At 36.0% G+C, this 22058-nt stretch overlaps 1 protein-coding gene across 6 annotated transcripts in view; it reads right to left on the reverse strand.

Moving 5' to 3' along the window:
• Nucleotides 1–22058, reverse strand: part of GOLM2 (golgi membrane protein 2) — a gene marked incomplete at both ends in the record, with an annotated part of 102000 nt that overhangs the window by 15181 nt on the left and 64761 nt on the right. For 4 of the 6 annotated variants that reach the window (XM_079698764.1, XM_079698763.1, XM_079698767.1 and 1 more), the window contains 2 exons: nucleotides 18934–19092; nucleotides 20024–20122. In XM_079698764.1, the coding sequence (XP_079554890.1) occupies nucleotides 18934–19092; nucleotides 20024–20122 (258 nt within the window). The remainder of the gene's footprint in view (nucleotides 1–18933; nucleotides 19093–20023; nucleotides 20123–22058) is intronic. The other 2 variants (XM_079698765.1, XM_079698768.1) reach the window with 1 other exon arrangement.

Here is a 22058-nt window from a genome sequence, read left to right on the forward strand (position 1 = left end):
GGACTCTGCACTTCCACTGCAGGGGGCAAGGGTTCGATCCTTGGTCAGGGAACTTAGTACCACCATCATTATAACAGTAAAAGTACACTTACTACCACCACTACTACTATTCCTACTACTGTTTTGGGGTTGAATTCAACTCATTTAATTTTTAGTTTTTTTTCCTTAATGCTTTTGAGGCCATAAATTTAGCTGTAAATACTATTTCAGATGTATCCCTCACATTTTGATATGGGTGGTACTTATATTATTGTATCATTCAGTTCTGTAAAATTTGAAATGCCCACTACAAATCCCCCCAAAATAGAGTTGAGGATTGACTCTTTATAGTTTATAATACACGAGTTTTAAAATAATATTCATGATATAAATTGTGTGACATTTATTAAGACTCCCTATGATCTAGTATCTAGGCAACTCTGTAATTATTCCATGAGTACTTGAAAAATGTTTTTCTCTTCATTAAGCAATGGGATCTGTATACATTTATATATATTTGAATAAACGATAGTTTTTCCTTCAAAATTTCTATAGTCTTGGTGATCTATAAGTTTTGAAAGAAGTATATTAAAACATTTCCCATTAATTATGTAGTCATCAATTACTCCTTGAAATTGCATCAGCTTTTTGTCTTCCTATTTCCCAGCTATGTATTTAGATGAGGATTCCCTCTTTTTAGGAGATTGTTCCTCTTGTTACTATGGAGTATCCTTTAATTTTTCTTTTTTCCTTAAAATCTATTATGTTATTTGCTAATACTTTACATCAGCTTTCTTTTGATTATTATTTCTCCAAGGAATATCTTTTTTCTTACATTATAGTAAAATACACATTACATAAAATTTACCATCTTAACCATTTTTTAAAAAAATTAATTTATTTTATTTATTTATTTTTGGCTGCATTGGGTCTTCGTTGCTGCACGCAAGCTTTCTCTAGTTGCAGTGAGCGGGGGCTACTCTTCGCTGCAGTACGCAAGCTTTCTCTAGTTGCAGTGAGCGGGGGCTACTCTTCGCTGCAGTTATGCGGGCTTCTCATTGCGGTGGCTTGCTGCAGAGCATGGGCTCTAGGCGCGCGGGCTTCAGTAGTTGTGGTGTGCAGGCTCAGTAGTTGTGGCTCATGGGCTCTAGAGCGCAGGCTCAGTAGTTGTGGCGCACGGGCTTAGTTGCTCTGCAGCATGTGGGATCTTCCTGGACCAGGGATCAAACCCATGTCCCCTGCATCGACAGGCGGATTCTCAACCACTGCACCACCAGGGAAGCCCCCTTAACCATTTTTAAGTGTATAGTTCAGTGGCATTAAATACATTGACAGTGTTGTGCAACCATCACCACCATCTATGTTCAGAACTTTTTTCATCTTCCCAAACTGAAACTCTGTATGCATTAAACAATACTCCCTTCCCCACCTAGCCCCTGGCAACCACAATTCTGTTTCTATGAAATTTTACTACTCTAGGTACCTCATATAAGTGGAATCACAACAGTATTTGCCTTTTGTGACTGGCTTATTTCACTTATCATAACATTTTGAAGGTTCATCTATGTTGTAGCATGTGTCAGAATTTCATTCCTTTTTAAAGCTGAATAATATTCCATTGTACATATATGCCATATTTTGTTTATCCATTCATTTGTTGAATACTTGGGTTGCTTCCACCTTTTGGCTATTGTGAATAATGCTGTTATGAATATGAATGTACAAATACCTGTTCAAGTCCCTATTTTCAATTCTTTTGGGTATATACCCAGAAGTGAGAAGCCTCTTTTATAGTCCTTTTATTTTCATGTTTTCTACGTGTTTGTGTTTAAGATTTAGTTGTAAACACTATATATAGCTGGATTTGATTTGCATATCCTTTTATCATCTCTTATAACAGGTAACTTTAATCTGTTTATATTTATCGTGGTTTTTGTAGTATTTGATCTTATTTCTTTGATTTTACTGTTTAGACGACTTTCTTTGAACTTTCTTCTTCCTTTATTTCAATATTATCTCCTATTCCTCCTCTACCCACTGAGTACATCTTCATTTTGTCCTTGCTGTCCTCATTAGCTGGTATAATATTCTATGTTGGTAGTTATTTTCTACTCATCATGATGAAGATATTGTTCTATTATTGTCTGGCATTTAATTTGCTGATGAAAAATCTGCTGTCAATATAATGGTCACTCCCTGGAAATAATCTATATTTTTTGGTATCATTTAAGATTTTTCCCTTTATTTTTGGATACTCTGAGGTTTTCCTACAATGCCTAAAAGCAAAGACTTTCTTCATTTATCCCAGGCATATCTGATCTAACAATTCATGTCTTTCTTCAACCTCAGAAAATTCTGAGCACTTTAAAGTTTTCAAATTTCTTTTCAAGTATTGATTATCTACCATTTACTCTATTCTCTACCCAAAACTCCTATTAGACACACATATATCTTCTGTCTCTCTTAACATCTCTGTCACATATACATATGATATATACTTATCTCTATATCTATCTATGTCTTTGCTACTCTGTGCTACGTTCTTTTTTTTTCTTTTTTTTGCAGTACGCGGGCCTCTCACTGCTGTGGCCTCTCCCATTGCGGAGCACAGGCTCCAGACGCGCAGGCTCAGCGGCCATGGCTCACGGGCCCAGCTGCTCTGCAGCATGTGGCATCTTCCGGGACCGGGGCACGAACCCGTGTCCCCTGCATCAGCAGGCGGACTCTCAACCACTGCGCCACCAGGGAAGCCCTGTGCTACGTTCTTGTTGAATATCTCAGTACAAAATTCCTAATAAGTCAGTCAATTATGTTCATGGTCTATCTCATAAGCTGATTTTTTATTTCAATGATTATATTTTTCATTTCTAAAATGTATAACTGGTTTTTATAGTTAGCTGTTTTTGTTTTATTTCTGCCTGTTTCTTAATCTCTTCTTTTTATGAATAAGTTATTTCTTCATCTCTCTCTGAGGACCCTTAAACACAAAAATAATTTTCATGTTTCTATTGTTGATATGTTGGCTCTCTTAGCATTAACATTTTTCATATATTTGGGGGTTTTGGTTTGCTGATTAATTTTCAGTGTGGATTGTGTGTATGGGGGGGCGGGGTATTTGTGTTTTTTCTCTTCTACCCTCTCTGTGTTCACCTATATTATCTATTCATTTTATTTTATTTTATTTAAAATAAAATTATTTTATTTTATTATGTATTCATTTTAGAGATGTCCCAGTTCCCCAGTCTAGGATAAGATTTTTAAATCACATTTCAGAATTTCTATACCATGATGCTATTTGGGATAGCACAGATTCATTACAGAACTAATAGTGATGTGGTATGACCATGCAGCATGGTCATAAGGCTGCATCTGCAGGTTTCTGGCTCCATAAGCCTTCAGGTTGCTAAACACTGTAGTTCTTGATGGCAGTCAGCAACATTTATTTTCTGCTTCCTCTGCCAAGGAAGATGGGGCCTTATTTAGATCCTAGCATTAAGCAATAAGTCTGGCTCCCATTATATTCTTTTGCTCGTAAGAGTCAAATTCCTTGAAGCCTCATTTCCAGACCTGGAACCTAATAGGTCTAATCATTCATTTCCTTTCATCATCATGTATTTTTGTTTCATTTCTTGACCACAGTAATTTTTAACATGCTTTTGAGATTATCAATATCCTTTTAGTTCTCTCTTTTTATATTTTATCTATTGTTATCTGTGTGGGCAGAGTGGATATCTCAAAGGTGATAAACCCACTAAGCCATCTAGATCAGAGGTTGAAAAATACTTTTAAAAATCCATACATAAAATCATGTACTCTCTGATACACTAGCTTGTCTCACCAAGTTGTTCAGGGGAATCATTAACCACAGTTAAATAAATGAATTTCTGCTGCTACTCACCCTGGAGCAGGCATACAGAAAAGCACACATTGATCAACAATCACCACCTACTGTTTTGAAAGTCCTTGTGACTTTCAGTACAGGGCTGACATTTGAAATGAACTGTTTTCTCAATTCAAGGCATCTAAATATATAGAGTACAGCCCTCCTAATTGGCAAACAGGTGGGTCTTCCATGAATTCTCCATTTCAACTACTTTGGAGGATGTCTGACTATTTCTTTGACGTGTGCCTCCAGGATACTCTGAAGTATCCCCTAAACTATATTTTGTGTCACCATATAGACTACATTCTACATTTTAAATTAAACCAACACAAATATATTTTCTAAATAATGGCAAAACGTGCCAACAAATTACCTAGCTATTTTTGCATGATGTGGCAAGACAAAATTAAATTTATTAAAAATGTATCAATGTAAGTATGATATAATAAGTTATAAAATATACTAAATTTAAAACTGTCAAAAAAATTGTTATGGTCATTGTATAAAATCTAAGATTTCCCCCCCATGTCCAGTAGTCAGTTTCAACAAAATTTTCAACTTGTTCTAACAGCATATCATTTAGTATCTACAGAAACAAATACTTTTATATTCATTACCTATTTACACTTCTATCATTTGTACTTATTGGTCTCTCTATATACCTTTGGTCTCTAGATGAAGTAAAATTAGATGACGATATGGACTGAGATTGTAACTGTCTCCATGATGTAAAAGGAGTCAGGACAGAAAAAGAGATTTCTTCACATACTCAGACACTTTCTTCCGACTCCTACTTCGTACTTTCCATTTATCAATAAGGCCTCATTATGATAACAGTGTTCTGTCTCTGGCATTTTTAACGCAGTACCTTTTTTCTCGAGACTACCATCTCCTCGTTTACCATTTTTCAATATTACTTCTCAGTCTAATGCCCCTTGCTTGCTAACTTTCAGGTAATACTTCCCTCTCAAGCCCAGTCTAACCTCATGTACCTTTCTATACTGCCATGGATTCCTCATAGCTAAGCCCCTGCCCTGGATCAACTACAAGGTTTCTTTTCTATATTCTCATGTTATAGAAAGGGATCACAAACTCAAATGCCTCCACGTATCAGACAAGCAAGATAATTGGATGTATTATGTCAAAGTGGGATTATGAGAAATGGGACAAGGCAAGTCTCATTCTAAACAGAATAGTCATAATCAGTTCCAGTGATTATGTCAAACAATCTGGTTTAAGAGAATTAGAGACTGGGAATTTTACATGAAATCTCTTGACTTTTAAATACTGGCAACTATTTCAGATTTTTAAAAATCACTGTGTGGGGGCTTCCCTGGTGGCGCAGTGGTTGAGAGTCCGCCTGCCGATGCAGGGGACACGGGTTCGTGCCCTGGTCCGGGAAGATCCCACATGCCACGGAGTGGCTGGGCCCGTGAGCCATGGCCGCTGAGTCTGCGCGTCCGGAGCCTGTGCTCCGCAACGGGAGAGGCCACAACAGTGAGAGGCCCGCATACCGCAAAAAAAAAAAAAAAATCACTGTGTGGACTGAACAAAACTAATATGCTAGCTGGATATGGTGAAGTGTCATCAGTTTTCAATCTCTGCAAAGAATTATTTTTGCTATTTAACAAAGTTTTGGAAACAGAACATATAGATATAGCCTAACACAAGATCACTTTCTTCAAATTCCACTAAAGTCTGGCCATTCCTATAAGGCTTAATCTCCCTAATGAACAGATACACTTATCCCTTATCTGCTATTCTAAAGGTTCTCTTTTACCTATATTAAATACAGATGGAAAAGTGAAGTTAACAATTAAAACTACAGAGGGAATTCCCTGGCAGTCCAGTGGTTAGGACTCCATGTTTTCACTGCTGAGGGCCCAGGTTCAATCCCTGGTCAGGGCACTAAGATTCTGCAAGCCACACAGCATGGCCAAACAAACAAACAAAAACAATTAAAACTATAGAGAAAAAAAATGCCCTTAATGCTTATTCATGAAGAATAAAGTCAGAATAAAATGGAAAATATTTTTAAAAGACAACAGAAATGGAAATTTAGTATATAAAAACTTAATACACACAATGAAACAACAGAGGAAAAATTGTTGTTACAAATGCATAGTGTTTTGCCTAACAGGAGTTTGATAAAAGTTTGTTTATAAGTTAATATATTAGTAAGAAAGAATTAAGTGTGAAGAATTAAGTATCTGTCCAAAAACTTAAAAGGGGAATAAAGTGACAAGTCACAAATAGCAAAGAATAAAATAAAAGGCAGATTGAAAATTAAAAAGTGGCAAAATTAATAGTTGGGTTTTTGGAAAATAAAAAAAAATTTAAACAATCCATAAACTACAATTTAAAAAAAGAGAAAGACTATAAAAGATTCAGGACTAAGAATTTTAGAATAAAGAAATTAAAAGTAGGGAACTTCTCATGTATTATATAATTTATGACCAAGTAATCATTTTGATTGTGTGACTAACTACAGAAATATAAAATTCCAAAAGTAGTGCAGTAAGTTTAACAAATATTTACTATGTATATGCAAGGCTGGGAAAATAAAAAAGAATAAGACACAGTTCCTGCCCTTGTGAGTTACCACTCTAACAGAGACGACATGTATACAAACAGTTATAGGATTCAGGACACACTACCCAACATTGAGGTCCTTTAATCTTTTGTTTTCCAGATTTAAGGAAACCTTTTCCTCTTATCTCTTAACCTATCTATAACACAGCAATTTGGTGTTATTTATCTTTATTCACAAAAGTGTACTTTTGTGAATAAAGATAAAACAACTACTTTTTCTCCCTACCTAATCCCTCCAGAATTCAGGAACTCTTAGTCAGAAATCTTGTTTTCATGGCAATATAGTTATTTTAAGTTCAGTAAGAATCTGCTCTCCTTGTAATAGAACACAGTTGGAAACTTTGGCTATATTACCAAGGCTCTGACTAGAATGTCATATTTGAGAATGATGCATAAAATCAGATATGACCAGACAGCTTCATGGAACTAGGGCTGGGTTTAAAGTGTCAATACTTATGAAGTGCTCCCATCCCCCCTCAGAAAAACCAGCTTATACCTGGTATACAAAGTTCCCAGTCTTACAGATGAATAAGGAAGGTCACTTCCTGGCAGGCCCAGGAACTTCAGGATATCTGTGAACCTCAAGAAGATACGAATTGTCTCTAGGTACTGCAGGCGAAGTCTGAAGGCGAGTCTCTGGCTTGGCTTCCTCACCTCCGGAGGCTTTTAAAGATCCAATCTGAGAATCCTTATGAAAAGTTCCAGCAAAGAAAACTCAAAAGACCTATGTGGTCAATCACTATTCTTGCACTCACATAAATAATCAGGCCAAGTTTAATGAGACTAGACTTATTTTAAAAAATAGTCTTTGATTATCTTTGATAGAAATGGGGTGACTATAGAGAGAAAAATGATGCTTCAATAGAAAATGACAGTAAACCCTTGTGGCTATTAAATACTAGTCCTATTTATTGTCTTTAAGATCTTGTTACCTACCTGCAAACTAGACTAGATGCAGAATCCTTTTAGTTTCCTTCAATATCTGGCTGCAACTCTCCAAATTAAAGTTTCCAATTTTTATCACCCCTTCTAACTTTGAATCACTAAAACTTAAAACTGTCCTTTTCCCAAAGCCTTGCAAGCTGAAGATGGACAGTTTGATATAAACTTCAGAGAAATCACCACAACAGTTCATGTATGGACAACCTTTGTGCCTGTTGCCATTTAGGCCACTTAGAAAGTTCAAAAGATCACCTGATGACATTACCAGATATTCAAGGAAAAGCTGTCATATTGCCAATGCAATATGAAGCATCTGAAGATGCTTCAAGTCCAACATCTAGAAAATCTTCTTGATTGACTGTCTTCTGGACTAAAAAACCAAGTTTACAGTTTGTACCAACCATTAACCTTTGTTTTTCTTATGCTTCCCTTGAAATACCCAGGACTGAGACTAGTTCAATGGGTTATGGAGCAAGCTAACAACTCAGTTTCTGGATTGTGAAACTTCATATGGAAGTTTCAGACAGGGGAATGACAGGTTTCAGGACATGCAACCTGAAAATATAGCACCTTGAAATATTAAATATTTCAAGCTGAAGGAATGTGAGAAATGGCATGTGCAGAAAGGACTTTCTGACCTTCCCCTGAAGCAGGTCATAAAACCCTCATGTGAGTGGTACCCTCCCTATACCTGGAGTAAAGGAATATAAGGATATATAAGGATATCCAAGACAGAAGAACATCAAGAAGCATCTGAACAAATGAGTCTTGCTAAATTTCTCCCAGTTTACTACACTTACTTCATATCCTTTGTCCTATCATATCTTTCCACTCTTCATCAAGCCTATTATAAAAACATTCAACGTTAAGTATTTAGCATTGATTGGAAAAGGAATCGTTGGTCCTAAAATCTGTCTGTACCATAGTGAGATACCAGATTGCACCATTTAATTATGTAACAGCTAATTAAAAAAACAAAGAATTTGGAAGGAATATTCAGCTGTCTAAGACTCCCATTAATTTGGGCAAGATAAATACATTTCTTTTGAAGACTGAATAACAAATTTGTTGAAGCGTTCTCAATTGGAGGGGGAAATGGAGTATTACTCAGCCATAAAAAGGAATGAAAATGGGTCATTTATAGAGACGTGGATGGACCTAGAGGCTGTCATACAGAGTGAAGTAAGTCAGAAAGAGAAAAAGAAATATCGTATATTAACGCATATATGTGGAATCTAGAAAAATGGTATAGACAACCTTATTTGCAAAGCAGAAATAGACACAGACGTAGAGAACAAATGTATGGATACCAAGGGGGAAGAGAGAGGTAGGAGGAATTGGGAGATTGGGATTGACTTATATACACTACTGATACTATGTATAAAATAGATAACTAATGAGAACCTATGGTATAGCAAAGGGAACTCTACTCAATGCTCTGTGGTGAACTAAACGGTAAGGAAATCCAAAAAAGAGGACATATAGCTGATTCATTTTGCTGTATGGTAGAAACTAACACGACGTTGTAAAGCAACTACACTCCAATAAAAATTAATTTAAAAAATAATAAATTGGAAGGGGAAATTAGCCTAATAATATAGATTTGCACTTCAAACACTTATCTAGAAGAAACAAAAAGTAGGCAAATATGTTCCTAATTCTGCATTAATTATTAACTCGGAGGGCTGAGCCCATGAAGTTCCAGACATGAATAATGATCACTCATTTGTATCAAATCTATAACTTGTTTATTGGCAAAGGAAACCTTTTCTTTATGAACGGGTCACTAAACACGTTTTAGACTTCAGAGATAATTCATGAAAAAAGGAAACTTTTGCAGCATACTGACATTCTCATTTACCATTTCAGTTACTTGGAGGTAAAACTTACCCTAATGTTAACCTAAAATATTAATCTTGAAAATGGATTTTTAAGAAAGAAGATATCACTCAAAATAGAAAAAAGACAAAAAATACTACATATACATATCATTGATTCTAAGATGGACTTTTTCACATTTAATACTGCTAACATCAGGGTACATCTTCAAATCAGTGATGTGTCATAGTGTAATTGGCAGCAACTTTTTTCCTTTCTTGGTGGTAAAAAAAAAAAAATGTGTTGGGACTTCCCTGGCGGTCCAGTGGTTAAGACTCCACGCTTCCTTTGCAGGGGACACGGGTTTGATCCTGGTTCAGGGAACTAAGATCCTGCAAGCTGTATGGCATGGCCAAAAAAAAAAAAAAGTGTTGAACTTAAAATTAATGACTTTCAGATTCAATGAAATATGTGATCTATCTTCTGCCTTTTTCTGTTTAAACTGAATGGATATCTCTCCCTCTGCCTCTTTTTTCCTGCCTTTAAAAATGTACCTTAAAGAATCTCTTACTTTTCTCTAATATTTGCATGAGTATTAAGTGTTGTGTGTATGTATATATATTTTACATATACATATTATGTAAACATATAATTTTATAGTTAGACATATTATTATGGAATATGTTGAAATTAGGGAATTTGAAGTTATTTCACTAAGGGGAAGAGACAAGAGAGAGGAAATTCTCAGTAAAAGGGTGGGTAAACTCATACAGTATTTCCATAATCATGTTTTGGTTTGTACCAATAGCTTATTGCACAATGACCTGGAGAGAGCCACCTTGACACTGACTGAAAACAAAACGAAGATTAAAAACTTTCTTGGATATCATGTTCCAAAAACGTTTTATTCATCTTATATTTTTTCTCAGTTATATCTAAATGATGTCAGTAATAATAATGCCAATTTCTCTAAACTAAACCACTTCTGCATAAATCATTTTTATAATGCAAAATGATTAAATTTTCTGTACTACTACAGTAATTATTTCACACATATACGTACTGTTTACATTTTTTAAAAAATAAAAATTCAGGTTTAACCATTTATTTGGGTCTCCTTTTCCTTATGAAGGGCCCTGTGTCACGTTAAATAAATTTGTAGGTTTTTTTTCGCTGTTAATCTTTCTCAGTTTAATTTTCAGACCCAGCCAGGGATCCTAAAAAGGTCATGGAAAATTTTTCCCTCCCCTTCAACAGTTAATTACAAAATGATGTGGTATATACACTAATGATAATATGTTCAATGGGTTGAAGTACAGTTGACCCTTGAACAACATGGGGGTTAGGGGTACTGACCCTCTGCACAGTCAAAGATCTACATATAATTTAAAGTTGCACCTCCATACATGCAGCAACCACATCCTCAGATTCAATCAACTGCAGACTGCGTAGTACTGTAGTATTTACTAATGAAAAAATCCACATATAAGTGGACCCATGCAGTTCAAATCCATGTTGTTCAAGGGTCAACTATACAGTGAGAAGGGAATGATTGATTTGGTCAGGACAGTAGGGATATGAGAAGGGCCTTATCAAATAGATGCCAGCAGAGCACAGCTTTAAAGTACGATTAGGAGTTTGCCAGAAATAGAACAAGAAAAGGAACTATTAAAGAATTTTTCCAAAACTTTAAAAGTATACAGGAGGTAGTGTGATAAGTGAAAAAGCAGTGAACCTGAAGATAAGGGACCTAGATAATAGTCCTGGTTGTTCCAGTATTTGCCTCAAGTAAATTAAACACTCTGGATCTAAATTTTCTAGTCTGTAAAATGAAGAAATCACATAATAGTGGAGTCTCAAACTTTAATGTAAATATAAATAAGGTCTAGGGTAGGGTCTGAAATCTTATTAACAATCACAGGTGATGTGGATGCTGCTAGTCCAGAGTAGTGAGTAATAGGGCATTAGATTATCTCTAATGGTTCTATTAGGAAACCATTGACCAAAACCACCCACCTTGGCCAGACATGATAATAACCACCTGCATGAGTAGTCTCACAACAGGAGGTCCTGATAATGAACACAGTGCTGCCACCACAAACCAACCAGGAGAATTTGGTTCCCAAAGAAGGGAGGAGACACCAGTCCATAATATGTCCTGCCAGCCTCCCAGAAACCCTCCTGCTGGAAACCATCTTGACTGAGAGATGCACACGCCACCAGGAAGGGCCTTGAATAGGACCAAATATGGGCACAGGCAAGATGACTGGCCAGAGACAACCCAGAAAGCTAACCCTATTACCATAAAACCTGAGACTGCAAGCCACGTAGCAGAGCAGTTATCCTGGGTTCCCTTACCTTGCTGCTCTCTGCTCAAGCACTCCTTTCCAATAAAGTCTTTTGCTTTGTCAGTAAATGTGTCTCCATGGACAATTCATCTCCAAGTGTTAGATAAGAGCCCACTCTAGGGCCCTGGAAGGGGTCCCCCTTCTGGTAACAGTTCCTTGCATATACGTTAAATATTTGTTTTCTATTCTATTCTATTTTATTTTTCTTTTTTGGTCACTCTGCGCAGCATGCAGAATCTTAGTTCCCCAACCAGGGATGGAACCCGCACCCCCTGCAGTGGAAGCACGGAGTCTTAACTGCTGGACTGCCAGGAAGTCCCAAATGTTTATTTTAAATAATTCTTCTACTATATAGAAACTTTTAGGCAAATATGATTTTGAGAAGGATAAAACCAAAGAAGAAAACAGTAAGGATTAAAAAAAAGGATAAAATTGTAATTAAAACTACATTTGAGGCTAGTCATAGAACTTGATAAACTGACAGTGAAATTCTTCTGGAAGAACAGAGAAAAATTTAGTTTTTTAAAAATTTTAAGGTAGGTTCAGATTATTATAAAGCAATGTAATGAATGTGTATTGCCTATGTAATGAAGCCTCCATAAAAACCCATGGAGATTTGGGGAGATTGGCATGCTTGGAACAGGCATGGAAGCTCTGTGCTGTCCTATGCAACTCTTCCATATGGCTCCTCCTGAGTTATATTTTTTATAAGCTGGTAATCTAGTAAGTAAAATGTTCCTCCGAGTTCTGCAAGCTGCTCCAGAAAACTAATTGCACCCAAGAAAGGGGCTGTTGGTACGTTAGATCTTCATCCAGTCAGTCAGAAATATAGGCAACAATCTGGACTTGTAATTGGCATCTGAAGTGGGGGAGGACTGAGCCCTTAACCTGTGAGATCTGAGGCTATCTCCAGGTAGATAGTGTCAGAATTGAGTTAAACTGTAGATACCCAGCTGGTGTTAGAGAATTGCTTAGTGGTGTGGGAAAAACCCACACACATTGGAACTGGTATCAGAATCGTACCATATGCTAGGGATAAAGTCAAGAAATGGAAAAAATGGAAATTCTAGAGACAGATAAAAATAGTGAAATAATTTAACGTGAGTTTATGTGTGTACAAGATAAACCAGAAGTAAATATCACAAAGGGAAAATAAATAATAATCCTGGGACAAATGGTTATCAACATAGAGAAAACTAAATTTGGATCACTGTATATTCCAAAGAGGTCAAATAATCCATTCGTGGTTAAAAAAAAAAAAGAAAATTGAGTAGTATATTTACGGCCAGAAAAAGGACAGATGATTTTCAATAAAAGAAATGAAAGTTGTCATAAGAGTCAAGATGGATATGTTGGAATATACACAAATAAAAACCTATTGTGTTAAATTCAACTAAGTTGCAGGATACAAGATCAACAAACGAAAATCAGTCATAATTGGAGAAATGTGGAGGAAAGGGAACCCTTATGCTCTTGGTAGGAATGTAAATTGGTGCAACCACTACAGAAAACAGTATGAAGGTTCCTCAAAAAATTAAAAATAGAATTACCATATGATCCAGAAATTCCATTTTGTGTATTTATCTGAGGAAAATGAAAACACTAACTTGAAACAGGCACCCCCATGTTCATTGCAGCATTATTTACAATAGCCAAGATATGGAAACAACCTAAGTGTCCATTGGTGGATGGATGGACAAAGAAAGTGTGGTATATATATGCAATGAAATATTATTTAGCAACAAAAAAGAATGAAATCTTGCTATTTGCAACAACATGGTTGAACCTTGATGGTATTATGCCAAGTGAAATAAGTAAGTACCATATGATCTCTTTTATATGTAGAATCTAAGAAAAAGTAAAACAAATAAAAATCAAGCTCATAGGGACTTCCCTGGTGGCACAGTGGTTAAGAATCCGCCTGCCAATGCAGGGGGCACAGGTTTGATCCCTGGTCTGGGAAGACCCCAAATGCCATGGAGCAACTAAGCCCATGAGCCACAACTACTGAGCTTGCGCTCTAGAGCCCGCAAGCCACAACTACCGAAGCCTGCATGCCCTAGAGGCCAGCCCGCAAGCCCACGTGCCGCAACTACTGAGTCCACGCACCGCAACTACTGAATCCTACGTGCTGTAGGGCCCATGTGCCGCAACTACTGGGCCCATGTGCCGCAACTTCTGAGCCCATGTGCTGCAACTACTGAAGCTCATGTGGCTAGAGCCCGTGGTCTGCAACGAGAAGCCACTGCAGTGAGAAGCCTGCACGCTGCAACGAAGAGTAGCCCCTGCTTGCCACAATTAGAGAAAGCCCACAGCAATGAAGACCCAATGCAGCCAAAAAGAAAAAAAAAAAAATCAAGCTCATAGATACAGAGAACAGATTGGTGGCTGGCAGAGGTTGGGGGTGGGGACATGGGAGAAATGGGTGAAGGGACATCGAAAGGTAAAAAGGAAAAAAAATGTAGTTGATGTAAAATACTTATAAAATTTTTGAATCATATTCAAAATATTGACTTTTTATATATATATACACATATGTTTATATATATGCTAATGTATATAACATAGGTATATTTTTACAGTATATTTAAAAACACTATTATTTCTAAAAGAGTGAAAATAAAATACCATTCTAAGATGAACCCAAATATTAGCATATTCTTAGAAATTTGCATTAAAATTTTTAAAACCAAAAGCCAAGGAAACAAATAAATCAGTCATATTTCTATGCACTAGCAATGAACAATCTGAAAAGGAAATTTAAGAGAACAGTTTGATTTACAATAACATAAAAAAGAATTAAATGTTTAGGAATAAATTTAACCAAGGAGGCGTAAGACTTGTACACTGAAAACTATAAAAACTGCTGAAGAAAATTAAAGATACCCTAAATAAATGGAAAGACATCCCATCTTCATGGATTGGAAGACCTAATATTGTTCAAATGATAATACTCCCCAAAGCAATCTACAGATTTAATGTAATTCCTATTAAAATCCCAACTGTCTCTTTAGTAGAAATAGACAAGCAGATCCTAAAATTCACATGGAATTGTAAGAGATGCCAAACAGTCAAAATAATCTTATAAAGAAGGGCAAAGTTGGAAGACTCACACTTCTCAATTTCAAAACTTACTACAAAGTGACAGTAATCAAAACAGTGTGCTCCTGGCATCTGGTCTCAATGGAACAGAATTAAGAATCCAGAATAAACCCATACATGTGTGGTCAACTGATTTTTGACAAGGATACCAAGACTGTTCAATGGAGAAAGAAGGGGTCTTCAACAAATAGTGCTAGGACAACTGAATACCGATGCACAGAAGAACACAGTTGGATCCTTACCTCATACCGTATACAAATATTAACTTAAAATAGATCAAAAACTTACATATAAGAGCTAAAACTATTATTGTTGTGACCATTTTGCAATGTATACAAACATTGAATCATCATGTTGTACACCTGAAACTAATATAATATTGTAAATCAATTATACCTCAAGTTAAAAAAAAGAGCGAAACTATGAGGTTCTTAGAAGAAAACATGACCTTTTTGATTTGGCAAAGGTTTCTTAGATATGACACCAAAAGCATGAACAACAAAAGAAAAACAGATAAATTGTACTTCATCAAAATTAAAAACTTTGTGCATCATAGGACACTATCAGAGAGTGAAAAAACAAATGATAGAATGGGTAAAAATATTTGCATATCATACATCTGATGAAGGTCTAGTATTCAGAATATATAAATAATGCTTAAAACTCAACAGCAAAGACAAACAACCCAATTTTAAAATGAGCAAAGGACTTGAATATACATTTCTCTAAAGAAGATATACAAATGGCCAACAAGTACATGAAAAGATGCTCAATGTCATTAGTCATCAGGGAAATGCAAATGAAAATCACAATGAGATACCACTTCACAGGCGCTAGGATGGCAACAGTAAAAACAACAGCAACAGTGGAAAATACTGATAGTGTTGACAGGGATGTCAAGAAACTGGAACTCTCGTGCATTGCTGATGGAACTGTAAAATGGTGCAGCTGCTGTGGAAAACAGTTTGGCAGTTTCCTATAAAGCTAAACATAGAATTACCATATAATCCAGCAATTCTACATCTAGGTACACACCTAAGGAATTGAAAACAAGTGTTCAACAAAAGCTTGTAAATGAATGTTCATCGCTGTACTATTCACAATAGCCCAAAAGTGGAAACAATCCAAATGCCCATCTACAGATGAATGGATAAACAAAATGTATTCATACAATTGAATATTATCCAGCCATAAGAGAAATAAAATACTGATACCTGCGACAACATGGCTGAACTTTGAAAACAGTATGCTAAGAAAAAGAAGCCAGACACAAAAGGCTACATATTGTATGATTCCATTTACATGAAATATCCAGGATTCCAGGTGAATCCATAGAGTCAGAAAATAGGTTAGTCATTGCCAAGGACTGTGGGTAGGAGAAAATGGGGAGTGACTGCTTAATGGGTACAGGGTTTTCTTTTGTAGTAATGACTACTTTCTGGAACTAGACAGTTGTAATGATTTCACAACATTATAAATGTACTAAATACCGCTGAATTGTACACTTTGGTGAATTTTATATGTATTTTACCACAATTTTAAACTTATCTTTAATTTCTAAAAAAATCATTTGCATGACATAATAAAGTCTCATATCACAAAAGGCAGAAGTGGAAACTGAAGTACAGTTAATTTATCAAAGGTTAGCATCTGAATTATTGATAAAGATTTGACAGAAAGGTATAGGATCAACCTCCAAAGTTATCAGGCTCAGTGGTCAAAACTGATGCATAGATTATATACCAAGATATAACTATAGTATAATTCCTCACATAAAAATGGACAGGCCACCAGAAAGTAAATGCCTATTAAAACACCCTTAAGGAATCATTATATTCTAAATGCCTTACAAAAGAGTTAAAAAGCAAATGTGGCCAGGCCTTAGGGAAATAAATAAAAGTAAAACATCTCTAGTGACATTGTGAAACTGTTCTAGAGAACAATCTGACATTATGTAACAAGAGCTATAAAGTTAGTCAAGTACTTTGACCTAATAAATTCAGTTAGGGGACTACACTTTTAAAGGAATACCCAAAGTAGGAGAAGCAGGAAATAATTTGAAAAAAAGATATTCATAATCATGACATCTAACATAAGAAAATATGAAATAATTTAAATAATCTAAATAATCAAAGAGTAGAGCTAAATGTACTATTATTATTGCCTAAACACAATGGAATATATGCATATGTCTACGTGTGTGTATATGTGTATATATATACATTTTTAAATGACAACTACATAACTATTTGATAGGTTAAAACGCATGTAAGAAATAATGCCAAAGTAAATCACAAAACAGTGCTCACATTGATTTCAACTCTATATATACATTGAAAAGAATTCGGAGTAAGATTTTAAAACTCAATAGGCTCTTTCAAAAATAAATTGTAGGGAATTCCCTGGTGGTCCAGTGGTTAGGACTCCATGCTTCCACTGCAGGGGGCACAGGTTTGATCCCTGGTTGGGGAACTAGGAACCCACATGCCACACGGCACAGCCAAAAAAAAAAAAAAATTGTGGAAAGTAGTAATTTCCTGGTGATCATTTTCCAATCACATTCTTTACCCAAAGACTGGTTAAAAAAAAGAGAGGTAAGACAACAATAACAATTTTTATAGAATAAACTGTAAGTAGAAGAAAATCTTAAGTGATCAAATTAAGATATTTTATCTTAGTAAGATTCTGACCTTACTAAGATTCTGACCTTTGAAGCCAATTCCCCAACAAGATTTGGAGGAAATACTTTTTCACTGTATTTAAAATGTTAACCATATTCTTGTAAATAAAAACATTTTTTATATAATACTTTAGCCAAGATACATGGATATGCTTTAAAATGTCAAGGAAGGAAAGTCAATTAAATGTACACAAAATATCTATTCATATAGATGCAGAAATATGAATAACTGTCATAAGACCAATTTAAAAATGTAACACTGTGGGGCTTCCTGGTGGCGCAGTGGTTGAGAGTCTGCCTGCCGATGCAGGGGACACGGGTTCGTGCCCCGGTCTGGGAGGATCCCACATGCCGCGGAGCGGCTGGACCCGTGAGCCATGGCTGATGAGCCTGTGCGTCCGGAGCCTGTGCTCCGCAACGGGAGAGGCCACAACAGTGAGAGGCCCGCGTACCGCAAAAAAAAAAAAAAGTAACACTGTGCAGTTATCACAGTAGAAACAACCTGTGTACAAGTAAATGCCTAAACACTGCTCTGAAGAGTTGTTGCCATAGAAGCCATCATTAAAAGTAAACAAAAGCAAATTGGAGCTTTCAGACATTCTGTCTATTCAGAAGTTGAAGGGAAGAAGCCTTAAAAATCAGAAGCAGTGGGCTTCCCTGGTGGTGCAGTGGTTGAGAGTCTGCCTGCCGATGGAGGGGACACAGGTTCGTGCCCCGGTCCGGGAAGATCCCACATGCCACGGAGTGGCTGGGCCTGTGAGCTATGGCTGGGCCCGTGAGCTATGGCTGCTGAGCCTGCGCGTCCGGAGCCTGTGCTCCGCAGCGGGAGAGGCCACAACAGTGAGAAGCCCGTGTACCGCAAAAAAAAAAAAAAAGCAGAAGCAGTGAAAAGTACAGTTTAAGAGAGCTGGTCTAAGAGCCACTGTCCTGTCCCCAATTCTGTCTACTACCGGAATTTTTTCTTATACATCTTGAAAATCTAGCAATTAGAAAATTATGCAGATTAACAGGTATTGTCCATTTATCATAATCAATACCTCTGAAACAATTAAGCAGTCAAACATTATTACACAGTACTATGAATTTGTTCAATTTCTTTCACTTCTAACACCTAAATGAAGCAAATTGCAATTGGAGGGAATGGAAAAGGAAACCACATTGAACTTTCTACCATGGCAGTCTTTATTTCTTCCAGAACTCATTTTTCAAAACTCTTTATCTTCCCTCCTTTCTAATCAAAGTTTTCATATATTAGCCTAACAAAATATATCTTCTCTCACTTCTCAGAAAAATTTTACATTCCTAAGAACTAATAGCATTTTAAAAATCAACTCACCTGAAATTTATTTTTTAACACTAGAGAACAAGAGAAGTTTTTGCAAGTGTTCTTTAAAATATCTCTATCCATTTAAAACCTACTTTTCTTTTAAATTTTACAACCGTCATACTTTCTCTTTGTATGTATATAACTTCACTATACATCCATTAGTTAGAGATTATAATAATGAAGACCTTAATTCAGACCTGTAAATAAATATATTATATTTAAAGAAATCTTTTCAGCATAATATTCATCAACTGACTCTTACTTTGCTTCAGTTTATGGAGATCACCGGCTCGATCCTTAGTAGCCTGCTTTAGAATATCTGCTTGAATTCTGGGTTCACTCTCCAAGTTAGGGCCTGGAATTAAATGTTGAAGAGGATTGGAAGGCTTCTGTTTTGAAGTTCTGGGGTTTCCATGAGAATCTATGGCATAAAAACATCAAATTAAGGTCATATTTTGCAGAAGAATTTCATAAGACCTACCTGAGAAAAGGTAAGACACTGTTATCTGATACTGGGTAGTCAGGTAGCTTTTTTTTAAAGCTTTATTTTATTTCTTTAATCAAATCTTATAACCAATGTGATTTTAGTTGTGTGAAGTTTACTAATCATTCCCAGGTGGGTATCTTTAGTATTGATTATAAACCTGTTCATCAGTGGAATATATATCAATAGTAGAAACCCAAAGATTAAAATGGTAGTGATACCTGTAACTTTTCTTCCCTCCAAATTCTATATTGCTGTCAGAAATCTCCAAAATCCAATAAGGTTTTTAGAATTTCTAATCTTGAAGTCATTTTCATCTACACAGCGACACAACTCTTAACTCTTGATTCTTATTAGTATCTCCTGGATATAACTTTTCTTTCCCCTACCTCCCTTTTTAACTCATCAAAGCCTCGATTTAGATCTTTATTACAATTAATTTTAATCATATCAATTCTCATTTTAGGGGAACATTTCTGTAAAATTGAGTAGGTATTCAGTAGAAAACATACAGATAAGTACAGAGTAGGGAGTTTAATACAGGCAGATCTCATTTTATAGAAGGCCTCTGTGAGATAAACGAAATTTTGGAGAAGGTAAATACATATATACTAGTAGTGATGAAAGGGAACGTAGTCCAGAGTGGCAGAACAAATAATTCTTCCACTCTTAATAGTCCATTAGACAAAGTTCATTTTGTAATGATCTCTCCCTGAGCTTTTGTCAGTCATTTGATAATATACAAAGTTAACTAGAATAATGAATGATACTTCACTGTGCTGCTAAGTGACATGTTTTATTCACTATGTAACAATACATGACCAGAAAATTGATTTTCAAATGGAATTTTAAGAATAAAACTTCATACCTGGAACCATATTTGGGGAGAGAGGTTGTCCAGTTGGAAGATGGGAGATTACTTGATGACTTTCATATTGAGAAAAGGAAACAGGGGGTTTCTTTAAAGCTAAAATTAAAAACAGATCCATATTATTCCCCATGATATTATGGTTTCTAAATACCAACCACCATGAACCTGTTTACATTGCACTAATCCTATGATGCTTACTCTAATTTTGTAATCCTTATAGTTGGTATATTAACTAATTAATTTATGGTTACTAATTGATATATTGCACCATCCATCACAGATTTTGATGATCAATAAATCTGACCAGAATACAAGACAGGAATTCTGTCTTGTTCATCACTATATCTCCAATACCTAGAATAGTGCCTGGCATATAACAGGAGCTCAACTAAAATTTGATGAATGAATAAATAAATGAATCTCTTCAGATACAGTGAGACCTTTTTATATGGGTAGTATAAATAAAAATTGACATTTATAGATTAGGCAAAGCTATGAGAATATGCTACTCTAAGTTGCTCAGATTTTAAATAAAAATTAAATATGACTGATTCAACAAGTTCAGATTTTATTTTTGAAAAGGGAATTTTTTTAACATCTTTATTGGAGTATAATTGCTTTACAATGGTGTGTTAGTTTCTGCTTTATAACAAAGTGAATCAGTTACACATATACATATGTTCCCATATCTCTTCCCTCTTGTGTCTCCCTCCCTCCCACTCTCCCTATCCCACCCCTCTAGGTGGTCACAAAGCACCGAGCTGATCTCCCTGTGCCATGTGGCTGCTTCCAACTAGCTATCTATTTTACGTTTGGTAGTGTATATATGTCCATGACACTCTCTCACTTTGTCACAGCTTACCCTTCCCCCTCCCCATATCCTCAAGTCCATTCTCTAGGAGGTCTGTGTCTTTATTCCCATCTCACCCCTAGGTTCTTCATGACCTTTTTTTTTTCCCCCTTAGATTCCATATATATGTGTTAGCATACGGTATTTGTTTTTCTCTTTCTGACTTAATTCACTCTGTATGACAGACTCTAGGTCCATCCACCTCACTACAAATAACTCAATTTCGTTTCTTTTTATGGCTGGGTAATATTCCATTGTATATGTGTGCCACATCTTCTTTATCCATTCATCCGATGATGGACACTTAGGTTGCTTCCATCTCCTGGCTATTGTAAATAGAGCTGCAATGAACATTTTGGTACATGACTCTTTTTGAATTATGGTTTTCTCAGGGTATATGCCCAGTAGTGGGATTGCTGGGTCGTATGGTAGTTCTATTTGTAGTTTTTTAAGGAACCTCCATACTGTTTTCCATAGTGGCTGTATCAATTTACATTCCCACCAGCAGTGCAAGAGTGTTCCTGAAAAGGGAATTTTTAAGTTTTGTATAAAAAGCTTTACTAGCCAAGATGTACTTACTTAGAGTTGGGACTTTCTTCTCCCTTAAGAAATAAAGGCAATAGGGAAAGAGATCATTTTTCACTCACTCCACTGCAACCTTGGGCAGCTTAATGTGACAGAAAGGCAGAGAACAAGAAGGAAACTAGACAGAAGGCAAACAGATAAAGAGAAAAAAAACAGAGAGCCCATCTATAAGATATGGTTAGTGGCACATTTTATTCTTCTAAAACTTTGGTGTGGCAGACACGATGCTTTGTGACCCCATTTCATTATATTTTTCCTAGGCACAGAGGAAGATCAGGCTTCCTTACTTTTATGTGCCACGAAACTGGGTTCTAACCATAAGAATGTAAGTGAAACAGAATGAGCCACTTCCAACTATGCCAATAAAATCTTCTGTGCAAATCACCTACAATCTCTCTTCCCTGCTGTCACAAATTAGAAGGCTACATATGAAGATGGTGGCATCAAATAATGGAAGAGGACACTGCTTAGAGAGAGCTGCAAAGAGAATCATGCAACCTGCATCAGTCTGTAATGTGAACAATAAATGAAACTTTATTGCTTTAAGCAATTGCAATTTGGGGATTATTTGTTAATACAAAACAGCCTTGTCAGTCC

Source organism: Hyperoodon ampullatus, assembly GCF_949752795.1.
Source record: "Hyperoodon ampullatus genome assembly, chromosome: 3".
NCBI lineage: Eukaryota > Metazoa > Chordata > Mammalia > Artiodactyla > Ziphiidae > Hyperoodon > Hyperoodon ampullatus.